The 18,438-nt window shown below is 49.1% G+C and overlaps 1 protein-coding gene across 1 annotated transcript; it reads right to left on the minus strand.

Annotated features, from left to right (window-relative positions):
* Positions 1 to 1,334: 1,334 nt before the first annotated feature.
* On the minus strand, positions 1,335 to 15,910 carry cand1 (cullin-associated and neddylation-dissociated 1). The gene is made up of 26 exons (XM_084486554.1): positions 15,641 to 15,910; positions 14,558 to 14,633; positions 13,678 to 13,745; positions 13,428 to 13,582; positions 12,884 to 13,007; positions 12,536 to 12,623; positions 12,271 to 12,439; positions 11,808 to 11,913; positions 11,396 to 11,541; positions 11,077 to 11,228; positions 10,341 to 10,481; positions 9,922 to 10,063; positions 9,490 to 9,698; positions 8,737 to 8,905; positions 8,522 to 8,611; positions 8,092 to 8,245; positions 7,510 to 7,747; positions 6,309 to 6,497; positions 5,833 to 5,976; positions 5,597 to 5,735; positions 4,458 to 4,634; positions 3,850 to 3,945; positions 3,543 to 3,712; positions 3,161 to 3,325; positions 2,798 to 2,905; positions 1,335 to 2,588 (listed from the first exon to the last, which is right to left on the minus strand). The coding sequence occupies exons 1-26, from the start codon at positions 15,706 to 15,708 to the stop codon at positions 2,364 to 2,366; spliced, it is 3,708 nt and encodes a 1,235-aa protein (XP_084342680.1). The 5' UTR covers positions 15,709 to 15,910; the 3' UTR covers positions 1,335 to 2,363.
* Positions 15,911 to 18,438: the final 2,528 nt, after the last annotated feature.

Genomic DNA, 18,438 nt, shown 5'->3' on the forward strand with positions numbered 1-18,438 from the left:
ACGTAATCTCAGATGATCTTAGTGATGATAAAGATATCTATCGTCAACGCCGCAAATTATATGCCCAGGTTAACATGTTACTTTGCAAGTTCAGTATGTGCTCTTTTAATGTGAAATGCTCTTTGTTTAAAGCCTTTTGTACACCTATGTATACTGCTTATTTATGGTGTAGATATAAGAAAAGCAGCTTACAGTTGCCTATAATGACACTATGAGATTGCTGCTACCTAGATGGTTTAGTGCCAGCTACTTGTTTGTCTTCTCCAGTGTGCCAACTTGTGAGGCAGTCCTTAGAAATATAATGTACAAATTCATGTGCCGCCTGGATCTCTCACAAAATAGTATAATTGAAGCTCTAGTGAACCCAGTTAAGAACTCCTTGAGGTACTCCTCTAAGCTTAGGAGGCATTGGAGAGAGTGCTTATATGCTTGATGGTTTGTTTTGTCTTGCTGTCTTGATGGTTTGTTTTGACTTGCCTTGATGGGTTGTTTTGTCTTGTTTTCTTGTCTTTTGTCTTCTTGTTTTTAAATCATTTTATTCTGTCTGACTTTTATACTCTATACTCTGATATGGACCTTGTACTAGTGTCTGTGATAAATAAAGAATTGAATTGAATTACTACCATTATATTATAACTATAAGTGTACTGTAAATTATTATTTTATTTATGATGCTGACATTTTTAACCTGAAGAAATAACCGGGACTGAAGACGCCCCAACCCAGAGGCTGAGGAGACACACACACACAGTTTCAGCTAGTGCAGCATTAACTGATCTGACTCAAAACCAGTTTCAGCTAGTGCAGCATTAACTGATCTGACTCAAAAGCAGTTTCAGCTAGTGCAGCATTAACTGATCTGACTCAAAACCAGTTTCAGCTAGTGCAGCATTAACTGATCTGACTCAAAACCAGTTTCAGCTAGTGCAGCATTAACTGATCTGACTCAAAACCAGTTTCAGCTAGTGCAGCATTAACTGATCTGACTCAAAACCAGTTTCAGCTAGTGCAGCATTAACTGATCTGACTCAAAACCAATTTCAGCTAGTGCAGCATTAGCTGATCTAATTTAAAAACCTTTCAGCCACAGAGCAGTCTCATTTTACCAATATCAAATAGCATTATAGAATGCTATTAGTATTAAATAACATAACATCTGATTTAATACCATTAATTGCTAAATAATAAATATTACACTTAGATTAAACACTGAATATAAATATTAAAATAGCAATACAACAAATAACTACTAGTGAATTTACTAGCTAGGAAGAAGTGAATTGATTTCTTCTTGTGGTCAGAAGCCGTGAGAACAGAAACACAGAGGACATATATCAGGCAGAAATGGACCTCTTTATTGACTTGAGATAAACAAGAACACTCCTGATCACAGCAGAGCTAACCACGGCTAACCGTAGCTCACACGGCTAACCACTGCTAGCTTCAGCTAACCGTAGCCAACACAGATAACCACCGCTAACCATAGCTAACACAGTTAACTCCTGCTAACCACAGCATAGAGTCAGAGCACATGGTCCGGTCTGTCTGTCCATAGTCTAGTCTGTCTGTCCATTGTCTAGTCCGTCTCTGGTCTACAGGTGTGTGTGAGGGGGTGAATTCTGTCTCTGTGCATGTGTCTCAGTGTGTATGTGTATGTGTGTGTGTATGTGTGTGTGGTCTAGTCTGTCTCTGGTCCGTCTTGGGTCCGTCTATGGTCTGTCTACAGTCTGGTCTTTCTCTGGTCCGGTCTGTCTCTGGTCTTGTGTGTGGAGTGTTCTCTGCTATCTGTTTGCTCTGGTCTTGACTGTGATGGGAGGTGAACCAACAGTCTCTTCCAGTCTGCTAGAAGCAGCTCTCGCTCGCCCCCCCCCCCTCATCCAAGCTTTCTATTGGACGCCAGCCTGTTGAACTGAGCAAGCCCTTCTCCCATTGGCTGCCAGGTCGCAGGCAAGCCATAACCATTGGTGAGTTTGATCGCATGCCAACTGTCAGTCACTCCACAGTGGCCAATCAGGTTGAGGCACCTGCAGTACTTCTGGAATTAGAAAAAAACAACAAACCCCAAAATAAACAAGGAACATCAGCCAATCAGCCGGCATCCTGAAAGAAAATGGGAGGAGCTTCCACGCTTTGATTTCCTTTTCCTGTTTGTCCATGCAGAACTCCTCCTGCTGCAGTGCATCATGGGAAACCGGCGCAAGGAGAGTAAGAACAACAGATGGTGTGTATGTCTGTGTGTGTCTATGTGAGTGTGTGTGTGTGTGTGTGTGTGTGTGTGTGTGTGTGTGTGTGTGTGTGTGTGTGTGTGTGTGTGTGTGTGTGTGTGTGTGTGTGTGTGGTGCATGATGGGAGCTGTAGTCTCCTTAACTAGTGTCCATGGACTCCATGTTGGCGGAGGTGGAGTCTCGCTGTATGGAGTCAAAGATGGCGGCCAGCTCCTGGTTGGAGGCGATCTGGGACTGGAACTCGGCCATGAGGGGCGACTTCTCCGCCTCCGGGATACCGAGCAGCGCCACCACCGCCCGCATGGCCGACCGCTTCAGCTCGTCCTGCTTCTCAAACTCCTGCTTCACCGAGTTGGCCTTCACCTGCACACAGACAAGTATCCATGTCTCAAGGCCCTGCACACACGCATGTCTCAAAGCCCTGCACACACACACGTATCAATGTCTCACCTGCACGCACACACACACACACACACACACACACACACACACACACACACACACGTATCTATGTTTCACCTGCACACACACACGGTGGTGCATTTGGCTGTATTAGGGTGGAGTAACAGTACCTTGGTGGTGCAGGTGGCTCTGAGCGGCTCCACCAGCCGGTCGAGGCGCTGCAGGACGGCGCTGGAACACAGACAGGAGAGTCTGGCCAGCATCAGGAAGGTCAGCATCTAGAGAGAGAGACAGTAAAGAACCAGAGAGAGAGAGACAATTAAGAACCAGTTAGACAGTGAGAGAGACAGAGAGACGGAGAGAGACACAGTAAAGAACCAGAGAGAGAAAGACAAAGACACAGTTAAGAACCAGAGAGAGACAGACAGAGACGAGGGACAGTAAATAACCAGAGAGAGACAGAGACAGACAGAGACCGAGAGACAGTGAATAACCAGAGAGAGACATAGACTGAGAGACAGAGGTGTGCGGACCTTGATGTCGTAGTGGTCCTTCAGCCCGTCCTCCACGTGGTTGAGGAAGGTGAAGATGTCGATGCGGTCCAGGCAGCTGTCCAGCAGCGTGTACATGCACTCGAACGCAGCCTTCCTCAGGTCCAGCCCGTCGTCCACCGTGTGTTTGAACGGGCCCATCTCAACCTGCACACACACACACACACACACACACACACACACACACACACACACACACACACACACACACACACACACACACACACACACACACACACACACACACACACACACACACACACACACACACACAGTGTTGGAGTAAGACGCTCTGATTGGTCGTCTGAGCAGCAGCAGGAGGCTGTGATTGGTCGTCAGCAGCAAGAAGCTATGATTGGCTCACCTCTCTGATGAGCTCCTTGCGGACGCGGGTCTCGTTGTAGAGGTGGGGCAGAATGGTGTCCAGCAGCTCTCGGATCAGACTGGGCTTATTATGGGCTGCAGAGTTGAAGGTTACCAAGGCAACGCGACGCACATTCAGGTCGGGGTCCTCAAGGGTCTTTAGGAAGTCACCTGATGGGTAGGGCAGCCAATCAGAGCAACTGTGTGTTACCTATAGAGTTCTTCAGCAGGGTGTGTGTGTGTGTGTGTGTGTGTGTGTGTGTGTGTGTGTGTGTGTGTGTGTGTGTGTGTGTGTGTGTGTGTGTTACCTATAGAGTTCTTCAGCAGGGGGTCTATCGGCTGTGGTTGGTCAGAGATGGTGAACTTAACCGCTGTTACTACAGAGCTTCTGGCATAGGAGGAGCCTGGAACACACAGGTGATTGACAATACCGGTGATTGACAGTACAGTGTGTTTGACAGTAGAGGTGTGTTTGACAGTACAGGTGATTGACAGTACAGTGTGTTTGACAGTAAAGGTGTGTTTGACAGTACACTGTGTTTGAAAGTACAGGTGTGATTGACAGTACAGGGGATTGACAGTATGGTGTGTTTGACAGTACAGGTCTGATTGACAGTATGGTGTGTTTTACAGTACAGGTGTGATTGACAGTATGGTGTGTTTGACAGTACAGGTGTGATTGACAGTACAGGTCTGATTGACAGTATGGTGTGTTTGACAGTACAGGTGTGATTGACAGTACAGGTCTGATTGACAGTATGGTGTGTTTTACAGTACAGGTGTGATTGACAGTATGGTGTGTTTGACAGTACAGGTGTGATTGACAGTACAGGTCTGATTGACAGTATGGTGTGTTTGACAGTACAGGTGTGATTGACAGTATGGTGTGATTGACAGTACAGGTGATTGACAGTACCGGACAGCAGGTATCCCTTGAGCCTTGGCAGCAGGGTCTCTGGGTCGATGAGGGTCAGCTTGCCGAGGCACTCCGCCACCACGTTGCGGGTTCCCTCCTCCTGGCACTCGCAGTGCTTCAGCAGCAGAGTCCACACAGACTCCACGTAGGGCTTCAGCCCCGCCACCGTGGAGGAACCTGAAGACACAGGGCCGTTAAGAGCTGGAGATAGTGGACCTAGTTACTCTAACATGGAGATAGTGGACCTAGTTACTCTAACATGGAGATAGTGGACCTAGTTACTCTAACATGGAGATAGTGGACCTAGTTACTCTAACATGGAGATAGTGGACCTAGTTACTCTAACATGGAGATAGTGGACCTAGTTACTCTAACATGGAGATAGTGGACCTAGTTACTCTAACATGGAGATAGTGGAACTAGTTACTCTAACATGGAGATAGTGGACCTAGTTACTCTAACATGGAGATAGTGGACCTAGTTACTCTTACATGGAGATAGTGGAACTAGTTACTCTTACATGGAGATAGTGGACCTAGTTACTCTAACATAGAGATAGTGGAACTAGTTACTCTGACATAGAGATAGTGGACCTAGTAACTCTAACATGGTGATAGTGGACCTAGTTACTGTAACATAGAGATAGTGGACCTAGTAACTCTAACATGGTGATAGTGGACCTAGTTACTCAAATATAGAGATATTTAACATAGAGATGATCTATGATCTCTTTAAGGTAGTAGGTGGTAGATGGTTACCTATGATCTCTTTATGTAAATGTAAATGTCAGTTTTTTGGCCAAGTATGCTCACACATACAAGGAATTTGGTCTCTGCATTTATCCCATCCATGAATTAGTGAAACACACAGAGCACACATTGAACACACAGTGAGGTGAAGCACACACTAACACGGAGCAGTGCGCCGCTACAGTGGCGCTCGGGGGAGCAGTGAGGGGTTAGGTGCCTTGCTCAAGGGTACTTCAGCCGTGGATGTGGGCATGGGAGAGCAGTGCTCATCCACTTCTCCCGCCAACATTTTTTCTACTGGGTCGGGGATCGAACCGGCAACCCTTCGGTTTCAAGGCCGAAGCCCTAACCAGTATGCCACGGCTACCCCATTAAGGTAGAGATGGTTACCTATGATCTCTTTCAGTGAGTGCAGCAGCAAGTATTGCCGTTTGGGTTGGGAGGAGATCTCCTGCAGGACGAAGGGAAGATATTCTGGAAGATTCCCCACAGCGATGCTCCCCAACGCATAGGAGGCTGCAGACTTCACCTGGAGGACAGACAGGTAGACAGGCCGATGGGTAAACAATGTTAAGATTAGTGGTCAGAAAGATGCTGACAGACAGACAGACAGACAGACCGACTACCTCTTCACTGGTGGAGGAGAAGGCGTCGAGGATGACTGTCTTGAGCTCTGGTTGGCTGCTCAGGTCCACATGGTGTCCCACCTCGCCCAATGAGAGCAGAGCGAGCAGCCGGATGGAGTCGGTAGAGCGGCTGTTCTTCACATCCTGTTACCAATCAGAACACAGTGAGACGACCAATCAGAACACAGCAAGGCGAGCAATCAGAACACAGTGAGACGACCAATCAGAACACAGTGAGACGAGCAATCAGAACACAGCAAGGCGAGCAATCAGAACACAGACGACCACCAATCAGAACACAGATGAGCAATCAGAACACAGAAACGACCAATCAAAACACGGCAAGACGACCAATCTGAACACAGCAAGTCCCATCACATTCCCGCACACCTCCAACAGCAGACAGTTGGTCAGACAGACAGACAGACAAACAGACGGGGACAGACAGTCAGTCAGTCAGACAGACAGACAGGTACCTGTATGAACTGGCCCACCACGGCGGGGCCCTCGCGGGGGCAGGCCGTGGTCAGCGCCGCCACACACTTTGCGATGGAGCAGTAGGCCTGCTTGTGGCCGAGGGCGGAGCTCTGGGCGTAGACCGGGCCCGTCAGCATCCGCAGCACGTCCATGTAGCCAAGACCCGCCGTCTCCGTGGTGACCAGGGCCTGGGGGCACACAGAGTGAGCTGAGCATTAGTATGAGGGCCGGCTCTGACCTCTGACGGTTAACCACTAGAAATCTGTACAAGTTTAGCACAATACAATCAGAGGCCGGACAGGGTTGGAAAAGGCATTGTGAGTATAAGAGCCGTTTAACTTTGAGACAGACACACAGACAGAGGGACACACAGATACTGACAAGACAGAATACAGACAAAGAGAGACAGAGGCAGGCAGTCAGACAGACAGACGTACAGACACACAGACAGAGGGACACACAGATACTGACAAGACAGAATACAGACAAAGAGAGACAGAGGCAGGCAGTCAGACAGACAGACGTACAGACACACAGACAGAGGGACACACAGATACTGACAAGACAGAATACAGACAAAGAGAGACAGAGGCAGGCAGTCAGACAGACGTACAGACACACAGACAGAGGGACACACAGATACTGACAAGACAGAATACAGACAAAGAGAGACAGAGGCAGGCAGACAGACATACAGACAGATACTGACAAGACAGAATACAGACAAAGAAAGACAGAGGCAGGCAGGCAGATAGACAGACGGACAGACACAGACAGAGGGACACACAGAGACTGACAAGACAGAATACAGACAAAGAAAGAGAGGCAGGCAGGCAGACAGACAGACAGAGGGACACACAGAGACTGACAGACAGAATACAGACAAAGAGAGACAGAGGCAGGCAGACGGACAGACAAACAGACAGACACGCAGACAGAGGGACACACAGAGACTGACAAGACAGAATACAGACAAAGAGAGACAGAGGCAGGCAGACAGACGGACAGACACACAGACAGACAGAGGGACACACAGAGACTGGCAAGACAGAATACAGACAAAGACATCCAGAGGGCGACAGACAGAGCGACAGACGGACAGACACACAGAGACTGACAGACAGAATACAGACAGACAGAATACAGACAAAGACATCCAGAGGGAGACAGACAGACAGACAGACGGACAGACGGACAGACCTTGTAGAAGTCCAGCATGGCTGCCAGAGCCCCTCCCTGCAGCAGTGGCGAGCGGACCAGGACGATGAGCTGGCTGAGGATGGCCCCCCCGCTGAGCTGGCCCAGCGCCGAGGGGTGAGTGTGGGCCAGCGTGGACAGGAAGCTCAGCGCCATCTGGCTCACGTGCATATCGCTCTCCGAGATCAGAGGGGGGAGCTCAGCCAGCACCGCGTCCACCATGGCTGGGGTCACCGCAGAGCTGGGGGAGGTCACAACACACCTGTTACACCTGGTTCACACCGACACATGTTACACCTGGTTCACACCTGTTACATACTCGGTCCACACCTACACCCGTTACATCTGGTTCACACCTACACTCGGTCCACACCTGCTGGTCCACACCTACACCGGTTACACACCTGGTCCACACCTACACCAGTAACACACCTGGTCCAAACCTACACCTGTTCCTCACCTAGCACACGCCGGTGGATGCCAGGTCTAAGGTGTTGTGCGACAACCAGGTAGTACCTGTAGTTAAGGTGTGGCCAGCAGCCAGACAGGTGGTACCTGTAGTTGAAGTAGCAGACAGACAGGTACCTGTAGTTCCTCAGCAGGATGTCGAGGGCCGCCAGGGTGCAGAGCTTCAGCGCCCTCTGGTTCTTGCGGAGGAAGGAGGCGAGGATGGGGACGGCGTCGGGCAGGACGGGCCGCAGGTCGATGCTCAGCCTGGAGCCCGCGATCAGCGTCAGCGCTGGAGGACACACAACCATCCAATGAACATAAATACAACCAGGTATGGGTTTGGACATGTGGGCGTGTCAAGGTGCGAGTGGGGGCTTGGACTGGTATGAACGTGGTGTGTGGGGTCAGCCTGGTGTGTGGCTGTGGCCTGGTGAGTGTGTGTGTGTGTGTATGTGGCCTGGTTTGGGAGTGGTGTGTGGGAGTGGCCTGGTGTGGGCGTGGCCTGTGATTTGGTGTGTGGGTGTGGCCTGGTGCGAGCGTGGCCGAGGACTGGCGTTAGGCTCACCCTTCACCGTGGTGAGCCGGGTGATCTCGTTCTTCAGACGCTCTAGGAAGATGAGCAGGGTTCCAGGTAGCTCATTGGGCAGATGGTCGCCTAGGCAACAGAGACAGACTTAAGACAGGAAGCTACCAAGCTTACTAGCATCTAGCAACTAGCTCGTAGCTAAAAGCTGCAGCAGAAAGTTGTGAATATAACGTCGACTGATTCATTCTGGTTACCTAAATTACAGATGATCTGTCCCATACAGGAAATGGCACGTTCTTTAACTTCCTGGTCGATGTCCGCAGCTTTGAGTCGTTTGATTGTACAATTAAAGACATCATCGATGTAGGGGGAGGGGTCAAAACTATCCGAGCTCCCCAATGCGCTGTCCAGAGGTCTGATGACCTAGCAGAATAAAACACAGCGATATGAGAAGAGGTCAGAACCAGTACAAGGTGTGGATCTAGTCCATAGATAAGGGTAAAGGAATGGTTAAGTGTGTGTAGGAAAGGTTTGAGGTTTTCATTATTTGAGTACAATTGGCTAGAAGTGGCAAAGCCAGCCGTCAGCCGCTGGGAGACCCTCTGATGGATTCTGACCATCTGTTGGTTTGGGATCCATGTTGCCTTTCAATGGCAGGCACAACACCTTTTAATTATGGAGGGAGGGAGCGAACGGTTGAGTTGGTTGGTTTCAGAATGTTTCCTTTCCTCTGCTCCTTCTGTAGACCTCTCTCAAATGTCTGTAGACCTCTCTCGTTTGCCCCCTAAAGTCTAGATCGTTTGGCTAGTGTGAGCACGCCATCGGTATTCAAGTACAGTTAAATTCCGTGGCCTCAGTACACAGAATTTGTGTACGAGAAGTACAAGAGGTGTGCTCGTACTTGAGTACGGTACAGGGCAACTTTGTCTAGTGTGAGTGCGCCTTCAGACGTCTGTAGACGTCTGCAGACCTCTCTCAGACGTCTGTAGACCTCTCTCAGGTCTTACCTTGACCAGCTGCTGCGTGACCAGCAGGGCCTCTGAGGTGATCTTGTAGAAGGGGTCTCCTACGCAGGCCACCAGGGGCGGCACCAGGGCTGAGACGTGGGGGTGGAAGGCGGTGGCCGGGTGGTTACAGAGCACCACGTAGAGACAGGCCAGCGCGTCGATCTTCAGGTTGGAGCTGCTCGACTTGTCGTTCAGAGAGAAGATGATGCCTGCACACACACATTTAAATGCTTTTATTTGAATCCAAATTTACAAAGAAGGGGAACAAGATCCAAACATTTTGGGGTCTCACACACACACACACACTGTATATGACCTGGTATGAAGACCGGTGGTGTGTATTACCTGGTATGAGGACAGGTGGTGTGTATTACCTGGTATGAGGACAGGTGGTGTGTATTATCTGGTATGAGGAGAGGTGGTGTGTATTACCTGGTATGAGGACAGGTATGTGTGTGGTCAGGGCTCCAGGCAGCACCGTCACCAGCTCCGTCAGCATGTTGAAACAACACTGTCTGGTCTTCACACTCTTCTCCTTCAGCTGGCGGTGGAGTGCTTTCACTATCATAGGGACCTGCACACACAACAGAGATATATCAAATACACACACACACACACACACACACACACACACACACACACACACACACACACACACACACACACACACACACACACACACATGTTTGTAGTCCTGGAGCTAAGTATAGAGCTATAACAGATAGTTCTATAGATCTATAGATGTAGATATGGGTGTCATTAGCCATGTATCGTATATGGTATATATATGTATAATAAGTTATGCATAGTACATAAAATCTAGATATGTGTATGAACAGACGATGCATCACCTGGTTCTGCAGCATGGTGAGGGGGGTCTCTCCCTGCTCCATGGCATCAGGATCGTTTAGCCAGGCCTGGGCGGGCCTTGTTTGTTTTAGCAGAGACAGAAAGGCATGGAACACATCCGCCTTCACGTTCTCCTCCCTCTCCTGCAAACACATCATCCATTAGTCTGGTCTGCTCTACTCATCCATTAGTCTGGTCTGCTCTACTCATTTATTAGTCTGGTCTGCTCTACTCATCCATTAGTCAGGTCTGCTCTACTCATCCATTAGTCAGGTCTGCTCTACTCATCCATTAGTCAGGTATGCTCTACTCATCCATTAGTCAGGTCTGCTCTACTCATCCATTAGTCAGGTCTGCTCTACTCATCCATTAGTCAGGTCTGCTCTACTCATCCATTAGTTAGGTCTGCTCTACTCATCCATTAGTCAGGTCTGCTCTACTCATCCATTAGTCAGGTATGCTCTACTCATCCATTCGTCAGGTCTGCTCTACTCATCCATTCGTCAGGTCTGCTCTACTCATCCATTCGTCAGGTCTGCTCTACTCATCCATTAGTCAGGTATGCTTTACTCATCCATTAGTCAGGTCTGCTCTACTCATCCATTAGTCAGGTCTGCTCTACTCATCCATTAGTCAGGTCTGCTCTACTCATCCATTCGTCAGGTCTGCTCTACTCATCCATTAGTCAGGTCTGCTCTACTCATCCATTGGGCTTGTCTTAGTCTTAGGTGGTGTAACCTTGAAGCGGGCCACCAGCGCGGGCGACACCGAGCGGTAGAACTCGGGCAGCATCTCGTGGCGACTCGCCACCACGGCGTCCAGACACTTGGCCGACGCCCGCCGCACCTTCCAGCTCATGTCGTCGTCGTCGCTGTACTCATCATCACTTCCTGTTTACAAACAAACAACCATGACATCATCACACTGTACTCATCATCACTTCCTGTTTACACACACACACACACACAACTATGACATCATCACACTGTACTTGTCAGTTCCTGTTTACACACACACACACACACGTCATCACTGTACTGTATTGATTGGTTCTAACCTTGATAATCTTCGTCGTTCTGCTCTGCGTCCATGGCGTTGTCGTCCTCATCCTCGTCATCATAGTTATAGTTGGGGTCGTAGGTCAGATAGCGCAGACACAGGGATATCACCGTGGAAACATGGGGGTACACCTCCTTAGGACACCTAGCAGAACATCACATGGTGAGTACCTCACCTCTGACCTGGAGGACACGGACCTCTGAACCCAGCGGCGGGCCGCAGACAACGTGGCAGCTGGCCACCAAACTGCAACCTCTCCCCACCTCCCCCAAAACACCACCGCCTCAACCCCACCTCCCCCAAAAGCCCACCACCACAATCAACGATTTGAAGGCCTGGATGCAGTACTCTCGGAGCTTTAAGGGGAACAGGAGGGTGTTTAAGGGGGATAGGGGGTGTTTAAGGGGTACCTCCTGATGAACGATTCGAAGGCCTGGATGCAGTACTCTCGGAGCTCGTCGTCGTCCACGTTGCAGAACTTCACCACCAGAGGGATGATCTTCTCCAGGTACTCACCTGGAGGCAGGAATTATACACATAAATGTAGGTGTACTATAAAGGTGTGTACACAAAGGTGAACTATAAAGGTGTGTACACACAGGTGTAGTATAAAGGTGTGTACACACAAGTGTGGTATAAAGGTGTGTACACACAGGTGTGGTATAAAGATGTGTACACACAGGTGTGGTATAAAGGTGTGTACAGTACATACAGGTGTAGTATAAAGGTGTGTCCAGAGAGGTGTAGCATGTGGAGGTGTGTACAGAAAGGTGGCGGTGTGCACAGACAGGCAGAGGTGTGCACAGACAGGCGGAGGTGTGCACAGACAGGCGGAGGTGTGCACAGACAGGCGGAGGTGTGTCCAGGCTGTACCTATGCGGTGGCCGGCCTGCCGGCTGATGGCAGCAGTACACTGGATGTAGGTCCTGGTGGTGGACATGTTGTCATTCCTCCCCAGCTCCGCCAGCAGGTGTTCAATCAGGTCGATGAACACCAGGTTACCACAGGACATCACCAGGTGGCCCAGTGCCATGATGGTCCGCTACACACACACACACACACACGTTATAGAACACACACACACACACACACACTCTGGCTAGCTCCTCTGTAACACACACACACACAGGTCAGGTACCTTGCGGACGGCCAGTCTGGGGGAGGTGAGCTGAGGCAGAAGACAGCTGAGGATGGAGGGATGGAAGTTCACCAGGAGACCGCCCTGTCTGGAAGAACAAGACCACATTCACACCAGGAACCTCCTGTAAACCACCGAGAGACCTCCTGTAGGCCACACCACCCAGGGACCTCCTGTAGACCACCGAGAGACCTCCTGTAGAACAACGTAGGTGGACTAGTTCCTCTACAGGTACCCACCAGGTAGAGCCAGGGACTCCAGTATATCAACATCTGCTCCTCTGAACATCTGGTTCAATCAGAGGGTTCAAGGGCCGAGATGGCAGTAAGACACCTGTGAAACGGGTACCTGCAGAGCATGTCGGCCATGATGTCCAGAGCCTCCAGTTGTACTGAGACGTCCTCCTGCTTAGCGATCGCGCTGGTTAGCCTCCCGGTGATCTTCTTACACACACTGGCAGCTAGGGCAGAGCCTGCACACACACATGATCGTCAACATCGTAATATATGCCATGTTATTGCTGTTACGTAAATAGAGGATAGAGGCAGCAGTGTTCTTACCACTAGAGGCAGCAGTGTTCTTACCACTAGAGACTGGAGGCAGCAGGGTTCTTACCACTAGAGGCAGCAGTGTTCTTACCACTATAGAGACTGGAGGCAGCAGGGTTCTTACCACTAGAGGCAGCAGTGTTCATACCACTAGAGGCTGGAGGCAACAGGGTTCTTACCACTAGAGGCAGCAGTGTTCTTACCACTAGAGACTGGAGGCAGCAGGGTTCTTACCACTAGAGGCAGCAGTGTTCTTACCACTAGAGACTGGAGGCAGCAGTGTTCTTACCACTAGAGGCAGCAGTGTTCATACCACTAGAGGCTGGAGGCAACAGGGTTCTTACCACTAGAGGCGGGGGGCAGCTCTCCGATGACGGTCTTGAGGCCGATTGAGGAGATATCTCGGAGCTGCTCCTTGTCTGACAGCATGTTGGTGCAGAGCGTGTCCACGATGGTCTCCACCTGGTACTCCTTCACCTTGCTCACCAGAGGCCCGAGACTGCAGGCCCAACACACCGGTCACACCTCAGCTTCTCCAAACCTATTCACGCTTCGCTTTGGGGTAGTGTGCGTGTGTGTGTGTGTATCTCTTACCATTTGACAGCGAGGTTTTGAACTTCTCCATTTTTATCCTCCAACAGCTTGAGAATCATCTTCACCACCTGAGAACCAGGGAGTCAACCAAACAATGAACACATCAATTAACCAATCAGTCAACCAATCAATGAACCCATCAGTCAGTCAACCAATCAATTGACCAGTCAACCAATCAATGAACAGATAATTTAACCAATCAGTCAACCAATCACTCAACACAGTCATATAACATCTAGGAAAAATCTGTAATAACTAATTACCATTTAATCAACAGAAAAATGTACGAAGCTTGACCCAGTTAACACAAACCGTGCTGGTCCAGAGTGACTACATGATGACTTATAACATCTGTATTATGACTTATAACATGACTAATAACATCTGGATTCAGCACACATCAAAAGGTCTTTGAAGCGTTCTCATCATTTTAACTAATTTAAACTCTTTGTGTTTACAATTCACTCAAAGCACAAATTAAGGATCGCTGCTAATGCCCACAGATAAATCTGCTGATTCCTCTTCTGCATGTATACAAGACATAATGAAACGTGCCTCCATGCCCCTCCTGACCACAGGACCTCCTCTACCTGTAGGTCTGCAGCACCACCTGCTTACCAAATACAACACTGCAGCCAAACATTGATTGACTTGGAGATGAAGGTATGTGACGTTTTGTCAATCAATTCTCTCTTTGACGGTCAGGATTTTGATTTGACGGACATAATTCTGTTATAATTCTGGCAGGCCCCAAAGAATTATCAATGGAGGAAAACCCTGTTATTACAATAATAAGAGAACATGATCAACACACCCTGTTAATAAAATAACAACAACAACAACATCGACACACCCTGTCAATACAATAATAACAACACACCTTCCTCTCACTGTCATCGTCCAGCTTTATGGAATCCTTCTGAAGCTCCGTCATCAGGTCGTTAGTGGCCATGAACCTAGAGAGACAGACAGGTAGACAGACAAGTCGTTAGTGGTCATGAACCTAGAGACAGACAGACAGGTCGATAGCGGCCATGAACCTAAAGGGACAGACAGACAGGTCGTTAGTGGCCATGAACCTAGAGGGACGGACAGACAGACAGGTCGTTAGTGGCCATGAACCTAGAGAGACAGACAGGTCTTTAAGGAACAGGTAGGGGTTAGACAGTACAGAGACAGGTCATTAAGGAGCAGGTAAGGGTTAGAGAGTACAGAGACAAGTCAATAAGCAGCAGCAGGTAGGGGGTAGACAGTACAGAGACAGGTCTTTAAGGAGCAGGCAGGGGCTAGACAGTACAGAGACAGGTCCTTAAAGAGCAGGCAGGGGCTAGACAGTACAGAGACCGGTTATTAAGGAGCAGGTAGGGGTTAGACAGTACAGAGACCGGTCATTAAGGAGGAGGTAGGGGTTTGGAATTCTTGCTCTGAGATAGACATTGAGGATCTAACCCAAAACCTTTGGGATGGGAGTCAAAACACTAATCACCAATACAGATGGGTGTGCGGATTGATGTGACTTGTGAGAGCCTTCCGCCCGTCAGGGCTGTACTGATACTATATATGATATACTATGCTATAATATACTCTACAGACAGCTCTGTCACTGCTAAGCTAACGGCTACATGTTGTCAACATTAGCTTGCAGCATGACGGGTTAAATGCTACTCAATACTAGCCGTCACAACAGTCTCCTATCCCCGTCGTCGTTAGCTGACAGACTGACAGACAAACAGACAGACACAGACAGACTGACTGACTGACACACGCTGCTCGGGTTTGTTATCATGTTGGCTCACTGCCGTTAACAGGTGGTTAGCTCACTGTTGGCTCCCTGTTAGCTCCCTGTTAGCCTTCACACAGCGAGGCCTGCTGCTAACGGGCTGCTAACCGACCCCGGGGTGTCAGTGGTCCGCTCGGACCGGCCTCGCCAGGGTCCCGTGGCCGGGTCCCAGGCCTTCAGTACCTGAAGTCCTTGTCGCTGGACGTCATCTTCTCCAGGAGGTTGGAGATGTGGTACGAGGCGCTCGCCATGCTAGCCGCTAGTCGTTAGCCGTTAGCCGGGTGCTAATCAGAGTGAATGTGCGCGTGAGCCGCGGGTCGAGTGCTCTGCACGAGAGGAGCTTCTATCACCGATCCGTCGGGTTCAGTCCGGGTTCAGTCCGGGTTCACTGATGATAGTCGGGACGAGTTGCGTTGTGGGTTCGCATCCCGCAGTCTGGGTGTGTTGGTTTGAATGAGGTCTGCAGAGGGGCGGGGCAACGGGGGTCAAAGTTCACCTCGTTCTGTTGCAGAAATTAAGAATAATTTCTGAAATGACTGTCAAACACACTCCGTCAGACTACAGGTCACTTTGTTGAATGGTCATAATGTAGCATTAGACCCCAGGCCACTTGGATGAACGATCCTAATGTTGAGAGCATTAGACTCCAGGCCACTGGGTTGAATGATCATAATGTTGAGAGCATGAGACCCCAGGCAACTGGTTGAATGACCATAATGTTCATTAGACCCCACTGGACTGAATGACCATAATGTTCATTAGACCCCACTGGACTGAATGATCATAATGTTCATTAGACCCCACTGGACTGAATGATCATAATGTTCATTAGACCCCACTGGACTGAATGATCATAATGTTCATTAGACCCCAGGCCATGGGTTGAATGATGTTCATTAGACCCCAGGCCATGGGTTGAATGATCATAATGTTCATTAGACCCCAGGCCATGGGTTGAATGATTATAATGTTGAAAGCATTAGTCCCCAGGCCGCTGGGTTGGATGATCATAATGTAGCATTAGAACCCACTGTGTTGAATGATCCTAATGTTGAGAGCATTAGACCCCAGGCCATGGGTTGAATGATCATAATGTTGAGAGTATAATGTCTGCCTCAAATTGTAGAGTACACATTCAAGGCATATCTTTATCTTTGCATGCATCTTTTTAATTGTTTTATTGCGTAGACACATTTTCTGTTTATTTTTTGTATTTTTATTCGTAATTACTTAATTATTATTTTTGATCTTTAATCTTGATGAATAAAGCAGGCTACTCCAATACATGTTGTCTTATTTCACAACGGATTCACTGCATGTTTTAAATTCAACACGTGTTTCATTAAACACATGGCCATATTGAGTGGCGTTTACGATTAATATGATTTCAATATATTTCTGTGTGGATGCAGCAGCCACAGTTGACTGACGCTTCGTTTGGTCCAGCAGAGAGACGCAGAGTTCAGGTTGTGAGGCATGACGCCATCTAGTGGTCAACTCAACGCTAGCAAGCGGTCGGAAAGCGTCCTCTTTCTATTCAATTAAATTCAATTGTATTTGTAAAGGCCTTAGATCCCGTCCAACCCATCACAAGACCAGTCTCAAAGGGCTGAACAGGCCATATATATATAACAGCCCCCCCCCACCCCGACCCTAGCCCCCCAGAGGGCAAGAACCACTTCCTTAATCAGCAAGAAGAAATGTTGAGAAGGACCGCCTCCTTCAGAGGGGGATCCCTCCTTCAGAGCAGGATCCCTCCTTCAGAGTGGATCCCTCCTTCAGAGGGGGATCCCTCCTTCAGAGGGGGATCCCTCCTTCAGAGTGGATCCCTCCTTCAGAGCGGATCCCTCCTTCAGAGGGGGATCCCTCCTTCAGAGGGGATCCCTCCTTCAGAGCAGGATCCCTCCTTCAGAGTGGATCCCTCCTTCAGAGTGGATCCATCCTTCAGAGCAGGATCCCTCCTTCAGAGTGGATCCATCCTTCAGAGTGGATCCCTCCTTCAGAGGGGGATCCCTCCTTCTAGGGAGGCTAGGAGGGCGATGGCTGCCATTAATGACGTACATACAAGCAAACAGTTGATATCAGTTAGTTCATAAATAAATGTAAATAGTGTGTGGTGAAGGGGTGGTCGGTTCACCGTCTGTCTGTCCGTCAGGCATCACCAGGTTGAGGACAGAGGGACCCATGAATACGACGGGCAAGAGGTACTCTGAGGAGTAATAAGTCCTTCAGCATTGGTCAGACCTCAGCCATGTTTCAGAGTGCAGTTCTTATGATTCTTTACACGCTGGTCACAGCAGAGGGCCAAACACCAAGAGGTCTCTGAAGACACTGGAGTAAATAGATCTCCACCCAGTCTGCTGATGGAGACGAGATGTTACCTTCAACAATGTGTACGACAGACAGACAGACAGAGAGACAGACAGACCGACACACTCATCCTAGTGTGTGTGTGCAGTGAGTCATGTGTGGTTCAGTAGTGGTTCAAGTCCCTCAGGCTCTCTCCCTCGACTCTCTCTCTCTTTCTTCCTCTCCCCCCTCTCTTCCTCGCTCCCTCTCCCCCGTCTCCCTTTGTTAATCTCCAGCTCTCCCTTTCTTTATCTCCCTCCCCCTCTCTTTAAGGCACAAGCTCTTTCTACACATAACACCCACATTCCCTAAGTGACGGATTCAATGTGTGTGTGTGTGTGTGCGTGTGCATGTGTGTGTGTGTGTGGGTGGCCTCATTCTAAATATGTCATAAGCATCACTATGCGTTGCTCTGACGCTGAGACAGAAATTATACTGACTTGAATGATCAGCGTTTTAGCATTTTATACAAAATCATTCAGAAAGAAAACGACTTTTACAGTTTGACCTCAAAGTCCTCCGGGCAGAGAGAAGCTGCTGTTTGGGGTTCAGACAAAGAGTCCACTCCATGAGTCCATGTTCCTCAGTTATAACACGGTAGGCCTGCATAGCCCACAGGAGGGCTGCCTCAG

This window comes from Micromesistius poutassou, assembly GCF_964030765.1.
Source record: "Micromesistius poutassou genome assembly, chromosome: 22".
Classification (NCBI taxonomy): Eukaryota; Metazoa; Chordata; class Actinopteri; order Gadiformes; family Gadidae; genus Micromesistius; species Micromesistius poutassou.